This window comes from Terrapene carolina, unplaced genomic scaffold, assembly GCF_002925995.2.
Source record: "Terrapene carolina triunguis isolate 2854851 unplaced genomic scaffold, T_m_triunguis-2.0 Scaffold193, whole genome shotgun sequence".
Classification (NCBI taxonomy): Eukaryota; Metazoa; Chordata; order Testudines; family Emydidae; genus Terrapene; species Terrapene triunguis.
This window is the reverse complement of record NW_020664544.1, coordinates 7,793,119-7,817,465: the sequence shown is the minus strand read 5'-3', so window position 1 is coordinate 7,817,465 and position 24,347 is coordinate 7,793,119. Positions and strand designations below refer to the sequence as shown.

General features: G+C 45.7%; 1 protein-coding gene across 13 annotated transcripts in view; it reads right to left on the bottom strand.

Moving 5' to 3' along the window:
• MAPT (microtubule associated protein tau) overlaps nt 1–24,347 on the bottom strand; it is a 49,093-nt gene that overhangs the window by 7,611 nt on the left and 17,135 nt on the right. For 7 of the 13 annotated variants that reach the window (XM_026654828.1, XM_026654834.1, XM_026654829.1 and 4 more), the window contains 8 exons: nt 22,131–22,186; nt 19,125–19,322; nt 17,010–17,139; nt 15,589–15,642; nt 14,137–14,402; nt 9,084–9,176; nt 5,053–5,134; nt 4,510–4,622 (listed from right to left, as the gene is read on the bottom strand). In XM_026654828.1, coding sequence (XP_026510613.1) covers nt 4,510–4,622; nt 5,053–5,134; nt 9,084–9,176; nt 14,137–14,402; nt 15,589–15,642; nt 17,010–17,139; nt 19,125–19,322; nt 22,131–22,186 — 992 coding nt within the window. Of the gene's footprint in view, nt 1–101; nt 238–4,509; nt 4,623–5,052; nt 5,135–9,083; nt 9,177–14,136; nt 14,403–15,588; nt 15,643–17,009; nt 17,140–19,124; nt 19,323–22,130; nt 22,187–24,347 lie in introns of all 13 variants that reach the window. The other 6 variants (XM_026654833.1, XM_026654836.1, XM_024195172.1 and 3 more) reach the window with 4 other exon arrangements.

Genomic DNA, 24,347 nt, shown 5'->3' with positions numbered 1-24,347 from the left:
CGGACAGGCTCCGGCACCGCGCCCCGGGCTAGCGTTAGCCAAACCCCCCTCTCTTGTGGACGCACACGCTCTACGGTGGAAGCTGATGAGTGGCTACTTACTGGCATCGCCATCTGGCTGCAAGTCTGGGAGCGGGCTCTCCTCGGGGATGGCGGGCTCAGTGAGCAATGCCTGAGGCCCTGCGCTTTGGGACACACCATTTTGTGCACCGCGCTCATCGTCCTTGCCCTTCTCTCTCTACAGGTGGAGAAATCAGTGGGGCGCAAAAGGGCGTCAGCAACAAAATGAACTGAATTCAAACCGACAGCAAAGAAATGGGAAGGGAGGAACAGGTCTGCAAAACGCATCGAAGGAGAGGGGGAAAATTCACTGAGCCCATAGAGAGAGAAAGAACGACAGGGCCAGGAGGTGTGGAGCTAGGCGGGAAAAGGAAAATCCCATTTGCTATGAGAAAGGAGATGCCCAGAGAGACGATCCAAAGCAGATTCATAGGGAGAAATGCAACCGGAGCCACAGCTGTAACAGCAGCACCGATGCCTGGTCTGCACTGCAAAGTTTTACCGCACCTGAACATAGAATCAGCATCCTGAACCATCCTGTGGTCCTAAAACATCCCGCAGTCTCTAAGGGGATGTCTACTCTGCAACCAGAGACGTGATTGCTCACGTACACATGCAGTGTAGACACACTCGCACTCACCAAACAAATGTAGACTAGTTGGGGGAGTCTTTAGGCTGTCTGGATGTCTCGCCCTGTAACTTCGGAGAGTCACTCCTGTGGGGAGGACCTCTGGGACGGAAGCAGCTTCATTTTCCAAATGTCCATTTTCCCACCTCTCATGGCCAAGTACCAATTAAAACACAATTGATGTTCCCATCCTCTCCTAGCTAACAGCCACGAAGGCGAGAAACCGTCACACGAAGCAGCGGGCACCCAAATTGCTCTAGCCAGGGCCCATACTGGCAGTTGGCCAGGGCCATGTCTAATTTCTCTAAAATGGAACCAAACTGCTGCTGTCCCTTGAACGGAGATGCAGGTCCCCCTCGATCCTGGTCCAAGCAGCTCCTCCCTGGATTAAGAGGGCACATTGCATATTGGGAGTTGGCAGCCAGGAGCTCTGGGTTAAAGGGTGAGAACGGCCACTGGACACCAGAGAGACTCTGTAGGCTACGCCGAGCCTGTACAGCGCATGTTACCCCCTTTGGTCTTCTGGGGGTAGATCGAACACTGCAAACAAACCAACAAAATTCCTGCAGCATTGAGTCTCCGAGCTCGGCTCAACTAACTCAGGCTTGTGCTACGGAGCTAAAAATAGCAGCGTCGACATTCCCGCTCGGGCTGGAGCCCGGGCTCGGGAACCCAGCAAGGGGGAAGGGTCTCAGAGCCCGGACTCCAGCCCGAGCGGGAATGTCTCCATTGCTATTTGGAACCCTGCAGCGCGAGCCCAAGTCAGCTGACCCGAGCTCGGAGACTCGCTGCCAAGGTTTGTTTTTTGCACTGTAGATGTAACCCAGAGTTAGATGTATGTATCCAGAAGGGGTGAATTTCAGTATCGTGATCACATGACTGAATGAGGCCTGTGGCTAAATGACAATACTGCGATACACAACCACATGGGATTAGAGAAGCCATGTAATTGTGTTGTCAATTTGCAGCTTTTGAATATCGCGTGTCCAAATAAAGCCCCGCTCCAAAGCTTCTAACTGTGGCTCAGTGACTGTACAAGGAGATAAAAAGAAATGAAAAGATGCTCAGGCTGAACAAGGAAGAGAGCAGCACAGGACAGCTCGATGTGTAATGGCAGTGAGAGAAGGGTAAGGAAGCCAAGTAATTCCTCAGTCAGAGAAGCGAGTGCATTTGCTGGAAGAGACTGACAGCTGGAAAGCTTTTCAAGACATTTACAAAATGCATCCAAAACCCAAGTGCTGGAACACAGAGCTGACTGAACAGAACCTTTCCATCTCGTCAAGTTTTTGATAAAAAGGTTGAACAATCTTCCCCCTACTTCTACTGCAGAGAAATCGAATACTTTGTCCCACTGTCCCCAAATGTGACTAATGAATCCACAAAACATCACCCCCAACCCAGCATCCTCGCCTGGTTCCTGCCCAATTCATCCACCCAGTTGTGCTGTATTCGGTGTCTCATTTCAGATGCTGGTGCCTTTCGCTTTGCTGTGAGAACATTTCAAGTACTATCATCCAAGTCTTCAGCCATAGGCTGTGTTTAAAAACAGGCCTTTAATTTTTACCTAATAAACAAAGAGCAAATTATGAAGTATCTTCAATGTATATTTGTTTTAATGAACAATTTATTGCAGGTCTTAAAGAAAAAAGGTATCTGTGTATACACAGATCCAGATCCTTTAAAAATGCCATTTGTTATTACTGGCTATTCATGAGGTTTGATCATGATTCAACTGACTAAATCTCACGGTTCAATATGCAGCCACATGGGAGTGTGCACACACCAACGCATCACCCCTCGTGGGGAACCGGTAAAGGCACAGCAGGGCATTCAGCACTAAGAAAATCGACACAGACAGTCCAAGCAAGTTCTCAATTCATGTCTAAACAATGAAAATAAAAATAAATGTATAAATAAATAAAATTATAAATCAAAATAATGTATTTGCAGTAGTCACACAATGTGCTAACAGCAAAAATATTTTTTTTACACTGAACACGTTTTACAGAGTTTGTTGGCAGTGTCACACCCCGACTCGGCAGGGCACTATGCACGTGCTTAACTTTAAGCAGGAGTCGTCTCAAAACCTTTGACAGAACTAGCGCGTGCTTAAAGATCAGACTGTACATAAGCACTTTGCCTAGTCAAGGGTTTAACTGTTCAAATCACCCCACCCCAAGTGTTAAATATTTATTCTTACCAGATTTCCTTGTGTTCTTTTAATTTAGTTTTAAATTATTAAATACGCGCGCACACACACACACACACACACCCCAGACTTTCAGATGTCAAATACTGCGGCAGCCTTATAGCCAAGCTGTTCAGCCCATGCTGGGAGACTGAAGTTTGAGGCCACAAGAGAATATCTTCTCTCTGAAATGTCAACAAACGTGCTCTTTTCTAATTAAAGTCAAGTCTTTAATAGACTGCTTCCCTGAAATGCCAGCTTCCCAGTCCAACAGTCTGCTTCATACTTTGCAGCGGAGGCTGAAAAAACCAAGTAAGATGCAAATCCAACTATAAGCTGTAACATCTTACAATAGGGAAGCCCGGGGCGTATGCCCATTCAATTACACTGACATTTAGGGAACAGAAAAACTAGGAAATCAAATAAAAAGAAATCACTTGATCATATTGTTTTGTTTTGACAAACACCCGTCAGGGATGGTCTAGACTAGATAATACTTAGTCCTGTCGTGAGTGCAGGGGACTGGACTAGATGATTGCTTGAGGTCCCTTCCAGTCCTACAATTCTATATTCATGTAATGTATAATTAAATGTCTTGTTTATATTAAAATGCCTATTGGCTAAAGAACTGTGAATACAAACGCAACCCACTCCACCCCACCCTGGTAGTGAAGGCCCCAAGAGCTCAAAATGCCCCAAATACTTAGATCTGTCTTAGTCTACAAACCGGGGCTGAGCACAGAGTGTGTGTGTAATGTGTAGCTTGTTATCACAGACACTAATAGTATGGGTAGGCGTGGGACTTTTAAAAGCATACGGGAGAAGAACGTCTATTGAGAGGAAGTTTCAGCCACACATGTTAGGCCGAGTTGGACTGTAGTTTGCAAGTTACCACTCACACTTGCATTAAAGCCACACACCTCTCATGGTTTCCTCCTGATCATCCCCAAAAGGAAGTGATTGGCCAACTGTCAATTTCTGCTACGCGGTGAACATCTCGCTGTGGCAAAATGAATGTCCTGGTATTTATCTGCACAGCGCTAGAGTGATCATTTGTGTCCCACTTTCCCCTGCAGGGCTGCGCTTCCCTGAGCTCGGCAGGCAACTCTGCCGACGCGCTGTTGCCATGCTGACAGGTCACCGGCATGAAACCGAACCCGTTACTCAGCGGCACGAATGAGTCAGACGAATGGACGGATCAGGCCCCGACACAGAGCAGCATTTCAGTACATGCTTCAGCCCTGCTGAAGTCCAGCTGACTTTAAAGTTAAGCCTGTGCTTGTATCGGAGCCTGAAACTTCCAGCGGGTGACGATTTACACCTTTTGAAAAGCAACCTCCAAGCAGACCACAGCAGCACAGTGACTGATTTCAGCTGCAGTGCAACCCTCTTTCCCCAAAATGTTGTTGTGGCTTCAAGAACGGGGATAATCAGGAGGAGCTGTGGCAGAGAACACATCCAGCATTCAGAGAAGAGGAAGCTTGTATGAAACAGGAATTGGATAAACCCGGTTGTAGCTGCTGTGTCCAGACACTGATCGGTGTTTGCCCCCATACTCACTCCGACACATACACAGAGCGCATGCCCACCTGAGAGAGGACAGCACGAACGTCCGGTACAGTACAGCTTTTTACCTTTTTATTCCCTCCTCCAGGGATATGGGTGATGTTATCTAATGACCCAATTTTCGACTGCACCTTCTCTTTGAAGTCCAGTTTCTCCGATTTCACCTCCACCTGGCCACCACCTGGAAGAGAAAGAGTGGGGCTAAGTGCTGAACGAAACCCAGGTTTCTGGAGTCAAGCATCTATTGTGCACTCTGTCTAACAGCAGTCACATCTGGGCGCCGAGATGTGCTGATGGATGGGGGATGAGCAGAATAATGATTGTTAAATGGTACCCACACTGGCCATTCTAAGTCTCTCTTCCTCAGCTAGGGTGACCAGAAGTCCTGATTTTACAGGGACAGTCCATAAATTTGGGGCTTTGTCTTAGGGCACCTATTATTCGCACCCCATATCGATTTTTCACACTTTCTATCTGGTCCCTGTATCGTCAGCCAGCCCCACCTCTCTGCTCTTTATCGCGCTCACTTGGCATGGCACGTCTAAAATCGAGGTGACAAGCTCTTCAGAGAAAGCGCTGGAAATCTCAGGCACTACAAAGTCGGACAATACCTGGTTTATGATGAATGTTGCCCAAGGAACCACATTTGGATGTCACATGGCTCAGGTCTACAGGCTTGTAAACAATTTGCACCTGTTCGTATCAAAAAGAAAAAGGGAAAGGACACCCCATTTTAGCATCACCGAGGATAAAAAAGGCACAGAATACACTGGGACCTGATTTGGATTTGAGACAAAGTGGAGTTAAACCCCCATAAGATTAATACACTAGCAGTTACAGAAGAACTTGCCACCAGAAACTGTGAAATCATTAAAGCCCATGTGTAGCGGCCTCTCTAAAATCAGCGTGTTCAGCATGCACAAGGTTATCATCCGTTCTCCACAGGAGGGGGAAAGCAAAGGCAGATTAAAGTGCTTACGTGAGAGGAAAAAAGTGGAATGTTGTTTAATTAAGTTTCATATTCAGATCATCCAAAAAAAGATAAACTAAAGAGAAATTTAAAACAAATAAATACCTTTTCTGAAGTAAAACTTAAAGTTTATGTCCACAAAAACTGAAAGAACAGAAATGATCAATGTGTATAGAATAAGTGACTGAAATATGTGTTTCTGAAAAAATGTTGTAATGGAATTCAAGTTTTTCTTTAAAAAACACGAGTCGCAAAGCGATAATTTTTAATACACAAAACCACATTATACCATATTACTTACAATGTATTTAAATTTTTTAGCATGTCTGAATGTGTACATCTCATCATTTCCCTTAAACGGTGCCATTTAAACCAACAAGTTCAAAGATTTCTCATCACATGACACTGGGCGCCTAGAATTTTTTTTTTTTTTTTGGACATGCGGGTAACAGCCTTTGGAAACATTTAAACTGGTTAAACAAGACAGTAGTTTTGCAATACACACAACAGGGACAGTTAAAGTAAATCTGGGTTTGTAGTTGTAAGAAAGAACACACTGAACAATCTGATGACAGATCATATTTTAGAAAGGCCTGGGATACATACAAACAAACACACACACACCAGTGACGACATGAGCAGAAAACAGAAGGGAAAAAACATCCCCATATCCCTGAGAATTACTTTAAAAGACAAATATCTGATAGTAATACCATAGTGATAACAGGCCTTCCTTTATTTTGATGTGGTTCTTGCTTGTGGACACCAGAGCACACATTCTACATGCAAGGGAGAGTGAAATTGGAGAAAGAGAATCCTAGAATTTGGCGTCACAGAGGAGAGAGCTGGGAATGGAGACAGACACTGGGAAATTGCTCTTGCAATCCACACAAGAGGCAAGAAAAGGATGACTCAAAGAACCCGAGCAGCTGCTGCTCTCTGTATCCACAGCTCCCCCACACATCCCAGGAAGTCTTCAACACCTTTCATTTAAATTAAGTAGGCACCAATAAAAGAATACAAAGCTTGAATCAAACATATTTGAGCTCTAGGGCCTACAGCGCCTTCCATCTTCAAAGCAGTTTACAAATAATAAATAGAAATTCTCTGCCCTTCTCTCCAACCCTTTTACAGACATTAATCAACTAAAACCCTCACGATCCCCCTGGAGGCAGAGAAAAGTCAACCCTATTTCAGAGAGGAGGATACAGAGGCAAAAAGCAAGCTGCCGGAGGAGATCCATGCCAGAGCCCAGATTAGCTCTCAGAAGTACCTGGTTCCCAGTGCAATGCTCAGACCACCCCTCACCTAATGCGTCTCTCTGGTGGAGCAGAAAAAGGAGGTCCCACTGGATTATCAGATGACACCGTAGAGTGTCTGTGCCCAATGGTTACCAAAAAAAAGATGAATGTTGCTATAGCAACAGCTCATTTCCCATTAACTAACTGAGTTCTTACTGGCAAGAAACATGAATTCAATTGCCTATACTAGAGCGAATCAGTGGCAAGAGCAGAGACTGCTGGCCTCTCACAAAGTACACACAGCAGCACCATGTAAACTAGGGAAAAATCAGACAGGGTGGGGCCCTATGCGGAGAAAGCCCCCCACCCCGAGGCCAGGTCCTTCTGCCAGCCCAGCCCCTGGGGGAGGGAAGGGAGCCACAGAGAGGAGAAAACAAAAGGAAGTCAATTGGTTTGAAAAGGTCTGAGGCTGCTGATAAGCATAAGTGGGGTCCTACCAAATTCACAGCCATGAAAAATGCGACACGGACCGTGAAATCTGGTCTCCCCCCGTGAAATCTAGTTATTTGTGTGCTTTTAACCCTGTACTATACAGATTTCACGGGAGAGACCAGCGTTTTTCAAATTGGGGGTCCTGACCCAAAAGGGAGTTGCAGGGAAGTCGCAAGGTTATTTTAGGGGGGTCATGGTATTACCACCCTTATTTCTGTGCTGCCTTTCGAGCTGGATGGCTGGAGAGCAGCAGCTGTTGGCCGGGCGCCCAGCTCTGAAGGCAGTGTGGCAGCCAGCAGCAGCGTGGAAATAAGTGTGGCAATACCCTACCATGTCACCCTGACTTCTGCGCTGCTGCCTTCAGAACTGGGCGGCCGGAGAGTGGCGGCTGCGGACTGAGGACCCAGGACTGCAGGCAGCAGTGCAGAAGTAAGGGTGCCAATACCATACCCTGCCATCCTGACTTCTGCACTGCTGCTGGCCACGGCTCTGACCTCAGAGCTGGGCTCCCGGCCAGCAGCCGCCGCTCTCCAGCTGCCCAGCTCTGAAGGCAGCGCCACCGCCAGCAGCGGCAGAGCAGTACGGGTAGCCCCCCCCTACAATAACCTTGTGACCTCCCCACAATTCCCTTTTGGGTCAGGACCCCTACAGTTACAACACCATGACATTTCAGACTTAAATACCCAAAATCATGGAATTTATGATTTTTTTTAAATCCCATGACTGTGAAATTGACCTAAATGGACCATGAATTTGGTAGATCACTAAGCATAAGACAGCTCCCATATGCTGGTCAGAGACAGCACTGTGTACACCCATCTCAGAGACTGGACTGCTGTTGACTATTTCTGTGACAGTCTTTCCCTTGGCCCTGTCACATTCTCTCCTGGCCTTATTCCCCTGGAGCCACATTGCGCCCTCAGAGACATGGTGTAAATCCATTAAGTTACTCCAGATTTTCAGCAGTGTAACTGGGAGCTCAATCTGGCCACGTGTGTTCAAACGGGAAGATAGAAACCGGATTTAATTTATAGACAATAGTGCCCAAAGCATGGCTCGCCGAGCCATAACACGCATCACACGGGCAGCCTGCCTCCAACTGCAGTGTGAGGACACAGCTGATCACCTACAGATTTAACGGCTAGTGAACTCACTCAACACGCAGTTTTTGTTCCTCTTTCCTGGACCATACGAGTACAGGTAAAACGTTTGGGCTGGGCATGTATTTGCAAACTGTATGTAACTCTGAGTGGGCCCCTACCAAGCTGCTAGTGTCACTATAAGGGTGCCCCCCCCATTTAAGCTAACAGCTTAAATTGGAGAATATCAGCGAGTCCAGCAATACTCTGATCAGTCCTCTCAGGCCACTGCCTAAAGCATGCCAGAGACGCTGTCATTAACAAGTAGATGCAGGATCTTTAAAAGGACCCTGGCACCCATGTATCATCCACTGCCTGAGATTGAACGTAGCTCTCGGGCAGTGACTGGGTCTTTCACGTGTTTTATAGGGTGTTGCAACTGTAGATGGCACTTTACAGAACTTGGGGACCTCAGTTTGCCCGCGCTTCCTAAGCTACCGTCCACAGCAATGACTGGCACACGGACAGCGTTAGTATCCACCTAATCTTCTGTCTGGTACAGTCATTCCATTCTGCAGACAATAAGGCACTTATACTTCCAGGTAGCTAGAAACCTCTGGGTTAACAGGATATTTTCCTATGGAACACTGTTTCTTCTTGAAGGATTTTCAATTAAATCAGTTCACACGATGCATGTACAGGACTGGATAGAGTTTAATCTAACCATGTTAATGGGTTAATTTATTGCGCATCACCAATAGCTATCCGAACGCTGAAGATAGCATTGGAGGTTTAGTGTACACAATCACGCCACTATTAAGAAGGTTTGTTATAGTGCACGAACGTGTGAAAGTACTCACACTGCCTCCTCCTGGGCTGTGTTTGATATTATCCTTTGAGCCACACTTGGACTGAACGTTGCTAAGATCCAGCTTCTTATTCATTATCTGCACCTTCGACAGCCAGAAAAGAGCATGAGTAACACCACCACCATTCAAAGATCAACTCTGTGTTAAACCACCCAAATGTGGTTTGGGTTAAAGAACGCAGAGCATCACCCAGTACAGAGAGCAAGGCCAATAGGCTGGTTCGATGCTGCTTTGTCTACTCAAGTTACTGGTTCTACAGAGGCCAGCAGAGGTGAGCAGCGCCTGGCTAGAGCTCAGATAAAAATTGCTTGTCTCCCGCATAGGTAGCCCCAGTTTACAAGCTAGAAAAACACGCAAAAAAAACAGCTGTCCAAGTTTCCTTCAGCACATTCAGAGGGAATCATGCCAAGCAGTAAGTGGGTCGGAAAGCGCTCTGGAATTCCAAGTGAGGAAAATGAAAACTCGGCTGGCTCGGCATACGTTCCCCTGCTCTAATCTGGTGGGGTTAGAGGAGAGATGAGCCTGAAGCCACCCCCCAGCCGCCCTGATCCAAACACCGCCAGATTGGAGAAGCTGTGGCAGAGCGGACTCACTTTCACTCAGAGCCGAGTGACTGAGAACAGAAGGGGCAGACACAGCCAGCTAAGAAGAGCACAAACCAGAAATATGGAAATACGGTCAAACCCCACACACGGATTCAGAGGGATTCAAACATCTGAGCCAGAAAGAGCTATAAAGGAATGGAGACCAAAGTCTTTGCACTTTATAAGGTCTTAAATTCTAGATAAAATGGGCAGCACAGCTCCGCTAAAGGATTTGCCTCTGTATTTCATATCTACAGCTATACACTGTTTCTAAATACACACGTACACAAACTAGAAATCTACCGGTGACTTACATACTGTTATGCTCAGAGTGCCTGGCCTGTCACTAACTGAGACCTACCTACAGACAGATTTAGTGCCAGCATAACCATTTTAATTTGGGATGTGAGTTTTTACCGCTATGGTTATACCGGTCCAGCCCCCGGTGTGGATACAGTTATACTGGGATAAAGGCACCTTATGCCACTACAGTTTATTCCCCTCCCCATAAGAAGGTCAAACTAGATGATCGAATGGTATTTTCTGGCTTTGAAATCTATGAATCTATAAGCACCTTTATACCGGTATAACTGCATCCACGCTAGAGGAGGAGTTCTGCTTTAAGAATGCCAGTACGACTTTGCGTGCAGACAACCGCTAAGTTTACTTTATGAGAAAGTTATTGTTTAGCAACATAACCGTGCTAAGAGCAGAAGAAATCCCCACTTCACTAACTCCATTGCCTGAGCGAGAGTTACAAATCCACACAAACGCAGGTGGACTGCGTTCTCTGTTCCTTGGTCACGCGGCAGATGCACACTTCAGCAAAGCTTCTGGCCTGCTGTAGCCGGTTATTGCTGTTACCAGAGCTCCTTTCTACATTTCATTTTTAAAGGGCTGATGATGGGGATGTAGAAACTGGGGGCTGATGAAGTCTCCCATGGGAATCTTTTTTTTAGCCTTCGCATGATTAGTCATTCTGCAAATCTGGAAACAAATCCGTTTGGATGGGTTTTTAAAACAACAGCATGTCATTAAGTGACGCTGCAGCAGTGCACTTGCACAGACAGTCCAACGAACACGGAACATGTCTGACACAACCAATTCAATTCGATGTTGCTGTCTCTCCCTTGACATTTGTTTTTCCTTAACCTTCTGCTGTCTGCCTTTCCTCCAAATGCACTGGGCTGTTGTTATCCATTAACATTCCACTGAAATCAAGGGATGAAGGGAAATACCTGGAACATTTAGCAGTCAATAAACACCTTATCCACTTCTGACTCCCAGCCCTGGGCTCCATCCACTAGATTATGCTGCCTTTCAAAAGCTCAAACTTCTTCAATTTGTTCCTGACACTGTAGCTACGTTTATCCTACTAAGGGTATCATAAAAGCCAAGTATACTTAATAACAGTAAGATCCCAAAAGGAACACACCCATTTCCCCCACACATAGCGGAAACCATCTTGAAGTTCAGCTGTTCTTATTCTTATTATAAAAAAGGAAACAGAAGTTCATTCGTTAGGATGATGGTGGAGGGTTAGATAACTGACTTCAAAGAGGAAATGGCTTATTAAAACAAGCATAGAGTTTAATCCATTTACTATAAATTGACTTTTCATTTTTGAAACCACTGGATTATTGCAATTTTGAAGTCCGCCAGTTCCAGTATATTGCATGTCCTAATGCAGACGGCTGGAATGCGGCTGTTCATGCCAGAAGCCAGCGGGAAAGGTTTGTACAGTTGGAAGAACGGGGAAACTTCTCTAGTGTGGTGCATCAGCTCTGCTCTGAATGGTTGGTATCAATGGTATCGTCAAGGAGGGCTGCAATTTTAGATGGCATCACAAACCAGCACTGACTCCAAAAGCCACTTAATACATTGTAATAAAAAAGTAGAACGTGACCATTTAATTGATAATTGCCAGCTACAGCAAAGAATGCTCCTTTTAAAAAAAATACTACCTAAAATACTGCAAAAAGCCACTCAGGTGACATACTAATGTCGTATCTAAATGCTGATGTCACACATTTACCCAGTCACTCAGCAAATCTCCTATATGGTCACACAAAATGGCTCCCAACCGCTGAGGACAGTACACGAGGTACATGGCACTGCATCCTTCAGAGAAATGCAAACTCTTGCAATTGGACCTACTGTCTGTTAGACACGGAGCAAGTCTGGTTTTGGCCAGCAGTGCCCTCCAGTGTGCATTCACCCCTCGGAAGTGGGGAGAAGGGATAGCTCAGTGGTTTGAGCATTAGCGTGCTAAACCCAGGGTTGTGAGTTCAATCCTTCAGGGGGCCATTTAGGGATCTGGGGCAAAAATCTGTCTGGGGATTGGTCCTGCTTTGAGCAGGGGGTTGGACTAGATGACCTCCTGAGGTCCCTTCCAACCCTGATAGTCTATGATTCTTGACTGCCCTATGTTGATGAGATGTACAGTGGTGTCTAGTCCCTCAGTCATCTGCCTAGGACGGATCAGTACCCCAATCCAACAGGCTGAGAGCAATGGGAAGAAATCTAAGTACACGGGAGGGAGGTGGCCTGGAATTAGAGTGAAAACAAGACCCCTCAGAAGAGGACAAACTCCTTTGCCAACTGGTTCCTAAAGACAATTCTATCTGAGGGTCAACGATTGTTTTCTGTTTTCAACAGGTTATTTAAAAGAACCATTTTTAGTTTGACTGCCAGCCCAGACTTAATACATCCCTTCCCCCTGCACACCTACACAGCACCCATCGTTGTGGGGTTCTCCTTCTAAACTGGATACAGCGAGGTCCATAAAAGGAACCATGCAGCTGGGAAGGATCATCATCTTTGTTTTAATTACTTGTATTTCCATCAACTACTTCGCTCGGACATTTACGCTAGCACTCCCTCCCACTGCTCCCCTTCACTGTTCCATCATCAGCTGTTTTACCGCTCCAGACACAAGTCTAAACTCTGCCCTCTGATGCACACCCAGCTCCCACTGAGCCCTCGTTGCCAAGAAGGCCAACGGCATATTGGGCTGTGTTAGTAGGAGCATTCCTAGCAGATCGAGGGAAGTGATTATTCCCCTCTATTCGGCACTGGTGAGGCCACACCTGGAGTATTGCGTCCAGTTTTGGTCCCCCCACTACAGAAGGGATATTTGCAAATTGGAGAGTCCAGCAGAGGGCAACAAAAATGATTAGGAGGCTGAGGCACATGACTTAAGAGGAGAGGTTGAGGGAACTGGGGTTATTTAGTCTGCAGAAGAGAAGAGTGAGGGGGGATTTGATAGCAGCCTTCAACTACCTGAAGGGGGGTTCCAAAGAGGATGGAGCTCGGCTGTTCTTGGTGGTGGCAGATGACAGAACAAGAAGCAATGGTCTCAAGTTGCAGTGGGGGAGGTCTAGGCTGGATACTAGGAAACTATTTCACTAGGAGGGTGGTGAAGCACTGGAATGGGTTCCCTAGGGAGGTGGTAGAATCTCCATCCTTAGAGGTTTTTAAGGCCCGACTTAACAAAGCCCTGGCTGGGATGATTTAGTTGGGGTCGGTCCTGCTTTGAGCAGGGGGTTGGACTAGATGACCTCCTGAGGTCTCTTCCAACCTAATATTCTATGATTCTGTGGTGGAAGCGAGATGCAAAGGTTGAAGGTAGAATTTGGCCCTGGGGTTGGAGGCTTATGAAGTAGTTTGTGTCATGCGGGAGGTTGGCATGATGGTGGCAGGGGATACTGAGAATACAGTCTGGAGAGACCTCAAGGGAACCTCTAGCTGATGTACTGCTCCTAAAGTCTGTGTGTCCCTGGCAACTGCAAAACCCCATAAAAGTGAACGCACCAGAAAGCGTCCACAAGCATTAAAAACAGGTATTACCCATTATTCGATAGCATCTTAGCTTCCCCTGGTCCCTAAAGGAAAGTGCAGCAGAACCTTCAGAATGAGACAAGATAGCAGGAAACGATTTTCATGCACATGACTGGAGAGAAAGTCACATAAGACTTGATTCCGAGCTTGTGAGCCTTCCCTTCCCAGATCAGACGGTAACCTGGGTGGCTCCAGGGACAAATTGCTTGATCAATATATTGAGTGAGAAAAGTGCCTAAGGGTGCAGCTACCCAGCCCGCAGCAGCGAGCCTCCCAGCCCGGCTAGCAGGGCTCGCGCTAGTGCTCTAAGCTGTCTGTGCAGACAGCGCTTTGAGGCTGCGGCTTGGACTGGAGCCCAGGGTCCGCAGCCCACGCCCCCTCCCTTGGCTCACTAAGCCAGGCCAGCAATTTCAGCATAACCACCCAATTCCCTTGATGAGATTCTAAGCTAGATCCTGGCTGGAATTTAGGCAAGCTCCTGTTCTCCACTGCTGCTGCTTCAACGTGAGAGGCCGCAAGCGGCTCTTCTATTCTAAATCAAGAGAGCGCCCTCCACTGTCAGCCAAAACTCCATGCAATATCTGCCTGACATCCACATGGAAAACAGATTTAGGGTTTACCTTTCCACCTCCTGGCTGGTGCTTCAGGTTTTCAGTGGAACCAATCTTGGACCTGACGTTTTTCAGATCAGGCATGGGGGCGGTAGACGTCTGCAGGCGGCTCTTGGCAGAAGCAGGGGATTTCGGTGGCGTGCGAACCACTGCCACCTTCTTGGGCTCCCTGTTCGGGGGAGTTGGCAGGGAGGGCGTGCGGGAACGGCTACCGGGGGTCCCAGGTGAGCCAGGGCTGCTGTAACCACTTCTGTCTCCAGACTTCGCGGGCTCACCTGAAATTCGCAGACACACATGTAACAGCAGGGTGGAGGCACGGGTTGCTTTGCAAAGTGCTGCCAACGTTTATTGAATGGATCAACCTGCTATTCGACATGCGGCACACCCACGGAGTCAACATTCACAAGTTGCTCCGATTGTTACTTACCAGCTAGGGGATGACTAGTACTGACCATCCCCCTACGAGGTCACAGTGTGGGGAGGATCTTGATTTACAAGGGGAGGGGCTAGCTAGAAACAAACACCAGTGAATCGAGGCGACAGAGTAACGATTCTGCAGAGGAGAATCCTGACGCAAGGGACAGGCACAGTGCAGGGGATCAGAGGGGTTGGGAAGGAAGTTACATAAAACTGCACTTTTATCTAAGGATTTCGAGGCACTTTACAAACATTTAGTTAATAATAATACCTACCTCTTCTGTACACCTTTCCATCAGCAAATCTCAAAGCATTTTACAAAGGAGGTCAACATCACTGTGCCCATTTTACAGATGTAAAATGGGGAAACTGAGGCACAGAGTGGGGGGGGGGCAGCTTGCCCATGGCCACCCAGCATGAACGACAGAGGCAGGAATTATAGAATGGTTGTTTGGAGCTTTACGTCTGAGCTGACCCACACTCAAAACCCAACCAGCGTTCTCAGGCAATATCCACCATGGTTCTTACCAACATCTATATGGAATGAAACCCAGGTAACCTGATCCCTAATTTGCCTCTTGAACTAACCAGGACACAGACTCTCTTTCTCAATCTCACTCACTCAGGACCACTGTGAGAGCTGGGGGAGAATAAAACTTTTTGTTGACTTGCTCCAGTGCTGGGTACCTGCATTTCTGCAATTTCAATTTAACAGTGAATGAGAGCACGGTCCCAACACACAAAATGAAGCTGGTTTTCTGAACATAGATTCATAGATTCTAGGACTGGAAGGGACCTCGAGAGGTCATCGAGTCCAGTCCCCTGATCATGAAAAACTAGTTTTGCACAGGGCTGTGAAATTAACCGCTCAGTGCCTGAGAAGCTACAAACAAAAATATTCAGATGCAATTTTTGTAATTTAAAAATATGAAAAAGGAAAACACTGACATTGCAAAATATTTTTAACACAGCTCAGGCAGCGGAGCAGCTTGAATTGTTTCCAAGATCGAACGGGGGGGGGGGGGGGGAAGCCTTACATTTTACCTTTCTCAGATTTTGCTGCTGTGGTAGGCGGCTTTCTCTGCTCCTTCCTGCCAGCTGAAAGAAAGTTAAAGAAACTTACGTAAAATCAATTACGTACAAACGTTAACAAAAGGTTTTAGCAGGGTCTGGATAAACAGAAGAAATATTCAGCAGGACACACCATTTTAAAGGTAATTTGTGACCTCTGGAGCAGAAAGGCTCCCCAGAAAGCATCAAGAGCACTGGCTTAATCCCCCCATCACTGTTAGGAGAATGTATCCTAAATAAAAATGATTTACAAAGTTTCCTCTATCCCCAAATATAGCCCCTTTCGAGGAATGAAGGACTGGCCTTTTGAAAAAATCTATCAATAATTAAAAAAAAAAAATTCTAGCTGGAGTAAAAAAATGGAGCAGCTTAAGTCTTCCAAATCAGAGCAGAGCGCGTCCAATGAATTATACTCCCAGAGGGATCTAACCAGAGGATAAAGGAGGCGCAGTTGTCATCCTAAACCAAGACGATTATATGAAGGAAGCAGACAGATCAGTAACCAGCCAGGCTTCTTACACAAAAACTATTCATAGCTCAATACACACAAAACGGTGATGGACGTTATACAAATCAGCGCTACCACATCCACACGCCTTAATCTATCTAACCCTAGTGAATGAACCCTAGGGGCTGTTCTATAGTACAAAGTACAGGAAGACCCACCCTACCTAGCTGTACCCATATAAAAGGATCCTCTTCTCACTGAACGGGACGTCTATAGGCAGAATACCACACTGTTCGAGAGCTAGATGAAATACAAGATTTAGCCGTCCCCACTTTGCTCCTGCTCAATCTCCCAGTACGCTAGAGGCAACGTAGGTTCTCTCACGCCAGCAGCATTCCAGATACTGGGGGATTTCACCACAGGGAACATCCCTACAGAAAATTCACTCTCAACCCTCTGCCAGATTGACAGGCCAGATTTCCCACCTTCTTTCTCCAGCTCTTATGGAGTCTTGGCTGGACACTGCAGCACCCGAGAGAGTAGTTTCAGATGGATCATTTTTCCCAGACAAGGGAAATCACCTATTACTTTTAGGCTCCGTCAGGGCTGCACTATTCACGCCCTCATACCCATGAAGAAAAAGCACGGTCCATCTAACATTCATCTTTCCGCATCTCCCATCTCCCCACGGGACTGGACTCCTGACACTGCAGAGTAGCTCGGGAAGGAGCATTTTGCTCCTGCAGCAGGGGAAAGGGGGCTGAGTGCAGACAGCCTGCTTTGTGACACAGTATGCTCAAAAATAGATATGCACACGAAGTCTGACCCGGTCAGTGATTTTAGGGAGGGGCAATCCCAGTGCTTTCTGGAAAGAGGAGATTCCTGCCTCAAACGCGCTGAATGCCCATTGGGGATTTTGCTGAATGCAGCACACACTCCATCCTACCAGCATTGGGAGGCGTCTTGGGGGCCGTGGGCGTTTTTGCCGGGATCCGGGTAGCGTTGGCCGGGCTTTTTTGAGTCTGTGTGGCAGACCTGGGAGCGGCCATCTTCATTCCGCTTTTCATCTCCGGACCCTGGAGGCGGAATCGGGAACAAACGTTTACCATGTGGTTTGCAGACCCACGAGAAAAAAAACCAACCAACCGCCCAGTGAAGGGACATTCTCAAGATTTTTACTCTCTTCACTCAGATAGCAGAGAGCTTGCAAAACGCTCCTCAGCTCCTGCCACCACCATCCCAGGACTCTGCCACGAGGTATGGAGGGTAGGATGAGCAACTTCCAGCGAGACCTCCACATGTACAGCCATTTTAGTTGTATATGAGTCACCGCCCCTTCGCATGCTGCCCCATGATGATGTGCCGGCTGCACCAGCCCCAGTGACTGGAAGCCCTGAGGTAGCACCTACACTGACAGGGAAGCACATGGCTGCATGCCACTTTCCCAGGCAAGTTGTTCACTTCAGTGACGCAGTGCCATGAAATGCTTTGCTACCCGTCCCAATTAGCAGGGCTGGCCGAAAAGCAAGTCCATGTCCTTCACCTGTTCCTAAAACTCTTGCCTCCCCAATTAACAAAAGCTTCCTTTCCTCATTTCTGATCAATTGTGGTTTATGTTCATTCAACAGCCCTTTTAGGGTGCTAAAAAGTTTATGAAAAGTTAACCCTGCTGAGTTAATTCAGACATAAAGCGTTGTTCAGGCTGGTCACTGGTGCTTAAAAAGTCAAAAGCAGAATAAAATATCCCTCTTCCCCATTTCCTCTGCAGTTTATTGTTTAACAACCCCTTTAATCCTGTAGGGCGGCTTCCTAAATCGGATTCAAAACCATTTTACTCCCTGTCTGACGCAGGACTGTGCACGAAAACTTCCATTAAAAGTGTGAAAAAGAAAGCTAACGTGCTTTTGGTCAGAGTTCAAATTTCAATGTTGTTACTGTTTGTTTATTTCTCTATCAGGGAGAGAGTGCTAAGCATTATTTCTAACTGTGAATGTGACATTTTCATTTTTTAAAAATGTACACCAGCCCTGAAGCAATGCATGCCGGAGATCAGAACTGGTCAGCTTCAAATTCTTTAGCACTGAAGCTCATCCTATTATTCAAGATATACAATTTCTATTCTCCCCCCTTCCTTCAGGTTCTAACAAGTTATATGAATGGAAACTCTAAAAGTCATATAATTTTTTTTAAAAGGGGGGGGAGGGATAGCTCAGTGGTTTGAGCATTATCCTGCTAAACCCAGGGTTGTGAGTTCAATCCTTGAGGGGGCCATTTAGGGAACTTGGGTAAAAATCTGTCTGGGGATTGGTCCTGCTTTGAGCAGGGGGTGGGACTAGATGATCTCCTGAGGTCCCTTCCAACCCTGATATTCTATGATTCTAATGATCCACAGCCCTGTTAGAGGGTTGTGTTTTCTGCATAATTTTGTAGCATGGAAGACCTGACTCCAATATATGAGATATATACAAGACTATGTCCATGCACCCATAAATACCAACACAATGTTGTTGCAATGTGAAAGAAGTCAATGCCTCATTGAAATACAAGACAAAACCCTTCTGCACACAGAGGAGAGGTTTTAAAAAACAGCATTAAAATGAATGCAAACCAAGGGACCCTCCCAGCAGATCAGAGAGATGTGACTGCTCTGTACAACACTGAATTATAAAATTTCTACAAGAACTACTGCAAACGCCACTCCCTAACCAAGGACAGTAAAGGATTTCATGGTAACACTGCTACTTAGTTGTGGTTTTTTTTTAAACAAACACTGTAAACACCAGGTGCTCCAGCCACCCCATAAACAAGCTAGAATGGTTGTCTGGCCATTCCTGACGGAAGCGATTCACAGTCTCGGTTGGGAGAATTTTCAGTCCGATTTACCTCCTCCGTTAAGTAACATGGAGTAAACAGGAGACATTACACACACGCTCAGAACATACTTCAGCGTGGAGAGACAGGCTGATCTAACTCAGCATTGGCAGGAATCAGTCAGTCAGGAATGGGCAACTAATCGTTTTTTAAAGGTAGCTTTGGGTTTTTTTTCCACCGATTTCCTTACCTTTGGCTTTGTTTCTTTCGTTCCTGTACTGGCAGGTCGGGATGTGATAGAAGAGACTCGTTTAGGAGTGGAAGCTGGTACTGAGGACTCAGCAGGACTGGAGGGGTTTTTCAAAGGGGTTGTACTAACAGAGGAGGGTCGTTGGGGGGTAATGGAGGATCTATCTTTCAGGGGGTTGGCAGAGGAAGGTGTGGATGTCTTCAAACAAGTAAACAAAATACAAATAAAATTAAAAAAAATCAGCATGAGAAAAAGCAAACTGAAAAGGGATGATGGTTAAAATCAAATATGAACGGCTAGGAGTTAGAGGGGCAGGACACCAAGGCAGAAGTGACAGACGTGCACCTGCGATCAGTTCTCCATCACACTATGATGTCAGGCTTGTCAGACTGAAGTCTCACTTTAAGATTATTAGTCACCCAGTGACATTTCTTGATACTTCATCCAACGAACATTTGAAAGAAAGAAGCGGACTTGGCAGAAGCTAGTAAATCTAGGACCAGAATTTCCAAGAGCACCCAGTGCCCACAACAGGGCCAGATTTTCTAACACGCTCAGCACCCAGCGGGTCCCCACTGAGAACAAAAAGTGCTGGGCTCCTTTGAGAACCTGGCTCCCTAGTTCTTAAGATTCAGACAACACAGAAGAGTTTGGAGCAGGCAGCAGACTGTTCCCTGTTCCTTGATCTGAAGACCCGACCCTACCCTTGGGAGTTTGCTCCAGGGCTTAATCACCCCCACTGTTAAAAATGTATTGCTTATTTCCAATTTAGTTTGCCTGGCTTCAACTTCCAGCCATTGGTTCTTGTTGTGCCTTTCTTTGCTAGACTAAAGAGCCCTTTAGTAAGCCCGTATTTTCTCCCCATGATGGAACTTGGGGATTGGGGTGAGGGATAGCTCAGTGGTTTGAGCATTGGCCTGCTAAACCCAAGCTTGTGAGTTCAATCTTTGAGGGGGCCATTTAGGGATTTAGTTGGGGTTGGTCCTGCTTTGAGCAGGGGGTTGGACTAGATGACCTCCTGAGGTCCCTTCCAACCCTGAGATTCTATGAACTTACACACTGTAACCAAACCATCTCTCAATCTCCTTTGTGATAAGCTAAAATAAGGTATCAGATCAAGCTCTTTAAGTCTCTCCCGGTAAGGCATTTCCCCCCCAGTCATCAAATAATTTGTCTCTCTCTGTTCTGCATCCTCTCCAATTTTCCAACATCTCTTTTTTAAAATGTGGACACCAAAGCAGAGTAATATTCTAGTATCATCATCTGCATCATCATGGCAAATCCCAAAGGGACATGGGTCTACAGTACAGTATAACCGGCAAAATCACGTCCCTGCTCCTCCTCATTTCTCCCCCATTTTGCCATCCAAGGATCGCGTTCGCTTTTTTTTGCTACCGCCTCCCACTGAGCGCTCATGTTGAGTTGCTTGTCCACTATGACTTCTAAAATCCTTTTCAAAAGGTGTCTACACTGCGAAGTTGTCGACAAAACTTTTGTCTTTCACGGGTACTTAAAAAAAGCCCCCCCGCAAAAGACAAAAGTTTTGCCGACGCAAGTGGCAGTGTGAACGCGGCTTTGTCGGCAGGAGCGCTCTCCTGCAGACAAAGCTAACGCTGCTTGCGGGGCTGGAAGTATTTAGTCGGCAAAAGTGCCGACAAAGAGCGTTTACACACGCTGACTTTTAGCTAAAAGCTGCGTGGTGTAGACAAGCCCTAAGTCATGGTTTCCAGGATAAAGTCCTCAATTCTGTAGACATGGTCTGCATTCCTTGCTCCTAGATGTATAACTTTGTACTTAGCTGTATTAAAACACTTTTTGTTTAAATAGGCCCAGCTTCCCAAGCTATCAGATCACCCTGTCTGACTGCCCTGTCATTATGATTTACCATTCCGCCAACCTCTCACCTACCGATTTCCTTCAGCAGCGATGTTATATTTACTTCCAGATCATTAGATGAACTTGCTGAATGGCATCAGGCCTACTACCAATCCCTGGGGAAAGAACAACCCCATTCGACGACGATTCCCCACTGACAACTACTTTTTGAGATCTGCCAGTTAGCCAGTAATCCATTTATCTGTGCTTTATTGATGTTCTATGGTGCTAATTTTTTAATCAGAATGTCATTTGGTATTAAGTCAAATGCCTTACAAATGTCTAAGTATATTACATCTATGCAATTACCTTTATCAGCCAAATTTGTTATCTCCTCGAAGAATGAAATCAGGTTTGTTTGACAAGACCTATTTTCCATAAAACCACATTGAATGGCATTAGCTATATTCCTATCCTTTAATTCTTAATTAATTTAATCCTGGATCAGCCTCTCCATTATTTTGTCTGGGACTGGTGTCAGGCAAACTGACCTCCTACACCCATGTCATCTATTTTGCACTTTCTGAATACTGGCATAACATTAGCACTCTTCCAGTCTTATGGAATTTCCCAGTATTAAATTGTGTGTATAATTCAGAACACAACACTCTGTTGGATATGGACATTTTTTTTTTAACTGTTGCTAAGAACAAATTCCCAGCCTTGCTCTTTCTTTGTTCCCAAAATGGGCAGTTATGTAAGTTCAGAACTGCTGGCTCGCCAACCAAAGCCCCAAATCTGCAACTGTTATTTCACAAAGGCTTTCCCTCGCAGCTGCATGGATCTGATTCCAGGACCGGGACCCAATTATTTAGAGTAATGGTTTTTTGAAAATTAAACACTTCGGACTCCTGCCATGTACCAGGGGGTTTTCTTTGAATTAGTAAAAAACCCAGCAGTTTAATTTTAAAAGCCACAATTTTGTTATGAGTTGATTCTTCCAAGGTTCATGATTTAAAATGGCTGCACCTTCCAAAGGCAGGAGGGAAAAACACAAACACACACTAAAAGAAAAGAAAACTGGCAAGGTTTCCTAACAAATATACGACTTAGGTCAAACGCAGCTGGGTGCAGATGGAGTCAAGAACACACACAGAAGGCTTACATCATATCTCGTATCTCTCATCTTACCTTAGGCTTTTTCTCTTCAGTATCAGTTCCATCTTTGTCTTTACTGTCAATACGAGCTGATGAAATGTAAATAAAGACAGTTATGTTCCTCTTCTTGGGGATGCTAAATAAATACCAAATAGCTTATAATGCCTGCATTATCGTAACATGCATTAATGTTCTCTTTTCTTCTCATTTCAGTTAAAACTATTAAAAAACAGTCCTTATCAAATTACTTCCTCTTTTTAAGTGTGTTCTTGCTGTGTTACAGATTAGCCTTAATATAGGCGATGATGCGTTAGAGTAACTGTTAGGAGCATCAAAAACATGCGGCAAGTTTTATCCCAGACCATCCTTGACAAGAAGATTGACATACTGTTCTAATGGTGTCTTTCTGAACAGCTCCATTCTCAGGCCTAAGTCTGTCCCTTTGCTCTTCAAAACAAATGCAGATAAGGTTTACGCATCACATCTGAAGACTAAAACTCACGAATGCCTCAAACCTACGAGGGTAGGTGTTGAAGACCTTAAGTAACAGACCTGCTTCTTCTTGTGTTTCCAAAATCACTTTTCAATGTATTACTTCAAAAAGCAATTTTATTCAAATCCGTTTGTAATCTTCATCTCTCCCAATCTACTATTTTCTGTCTGACTGGCAGATATTACTCCGTAGGATTCCGTTTCAGAACCTGTAATATCTCTTGAGGCTTTATCAGCCAAATGAAAGCCACTTAAATGAGATTCATAATGAACACACGGGGTTTCTTGGGCCATTACACTATTATTTAGCCCCATTAACCTACGAACTACAACAGACACTGCAGTATTGCAAATAAAGAGATCAGAAGTATAGAAGAGTAAAATGTGTACTACACTCTAGGGTGCTAACTACTAAATCCACTTTTTTCCCCATCAGCAGCTAAATTCCTTCTTAATTTGAAAGGAAAAACAGCTCTTGTATCTTCTCTAAACTTTGGGAATTTATTCTGGCTGATAACGAAATGTACAAGGTCATTTATAAAACATAGCTCTAGCAGTCACCTTGAACCTCCCCCACTATCCACTTGCATAACTTGCCTCATGCCCTTCCCTTTCCTAAAATAGCAAAGGTGCCTTGTGCAATGAAGGTTGTGCTGTACCTTAGAGATAAGAACTCCAGGTATTTCTGGCTGAAAAGGGAAATACCCAGCCCCTTTTCTGTTCCTGCTACTCAATCAGAAGCCGGCGACTTTAAGCATATTGTAACCCGAACTGTCTGAAACCACAGTCAACTTCATTAGAAAGAGAAGAAGGCCGTGCGCTTCCACCCATTAACTACTGGCATTAGTGATGGCAACCTCGGCTAATGTCATGAGGTGTGAATGATTTCTGATTGCGTATTAAGTTTAACAGGATTAACAGCAGCTGCTGATCCCCACAGTACAGTCCGTATGGCGGGAGCCTCCATCCTCCATTTCCTGCCTCACATGAGGGAGAGTCTATGGGCTGACTGGGCTAGCTGTGCCAAGACCGTGTGTAGGCATCAAACGTGGTGCGGAACCCGTACAGACATGCAAACCTGTGTGTCAACGGCAAACGATTCCTGCGGAAAAGTGTCGGAACTCTATGGATGTCTACGGCTGGCGTGGCCCCAAAGAACTCACGTTGCGTTTTTAACACCTGGGCACTAAAACATGGACGCTAAGGAGGCTTGTTAATTAGTGAACAGATTTTCTTACAGATCCCATTTTGATTGCTTATTAAAACAATTCACTGAAAAACCTGCATTTCACCATTGGACAGGCAACCTCCCAAGGTTTTCTTAGGACTGCGGGTCTCGGTGAGAGGAGAAATAGTTCTTGAATATAGAGAAAATGTGCCTGGCATACTAGCAAAGGCATTTGTGCCTGAACAGGCTGAATTTAGCCACCTACTCAGGCCAGTTAAGCTAACACTGTTGCATGAACTTGAACATCTAAAGTTAAAGCTACCTGACCGCAGTGCTATCAGATAAGCAGTTAAATGGCTCAAGGTTTCTCAGCCAACATACTTAGGTATCTAACAGGCTTCCCCTCACACAGATCTCTCTTATAATACACCAAAGATTCAGCCATCTCTTTGGAACTGTCAGGGGCGCACACAGTACTGGGCTTGGAAACTGAGGACAAATTCTCGCCCGCGGTACTCCTCCTCCCTCACCTTTAGAGCAATACGAGTGGGAGACCCTGTGTGATTTATTAACAACAGCTATGAAACTAT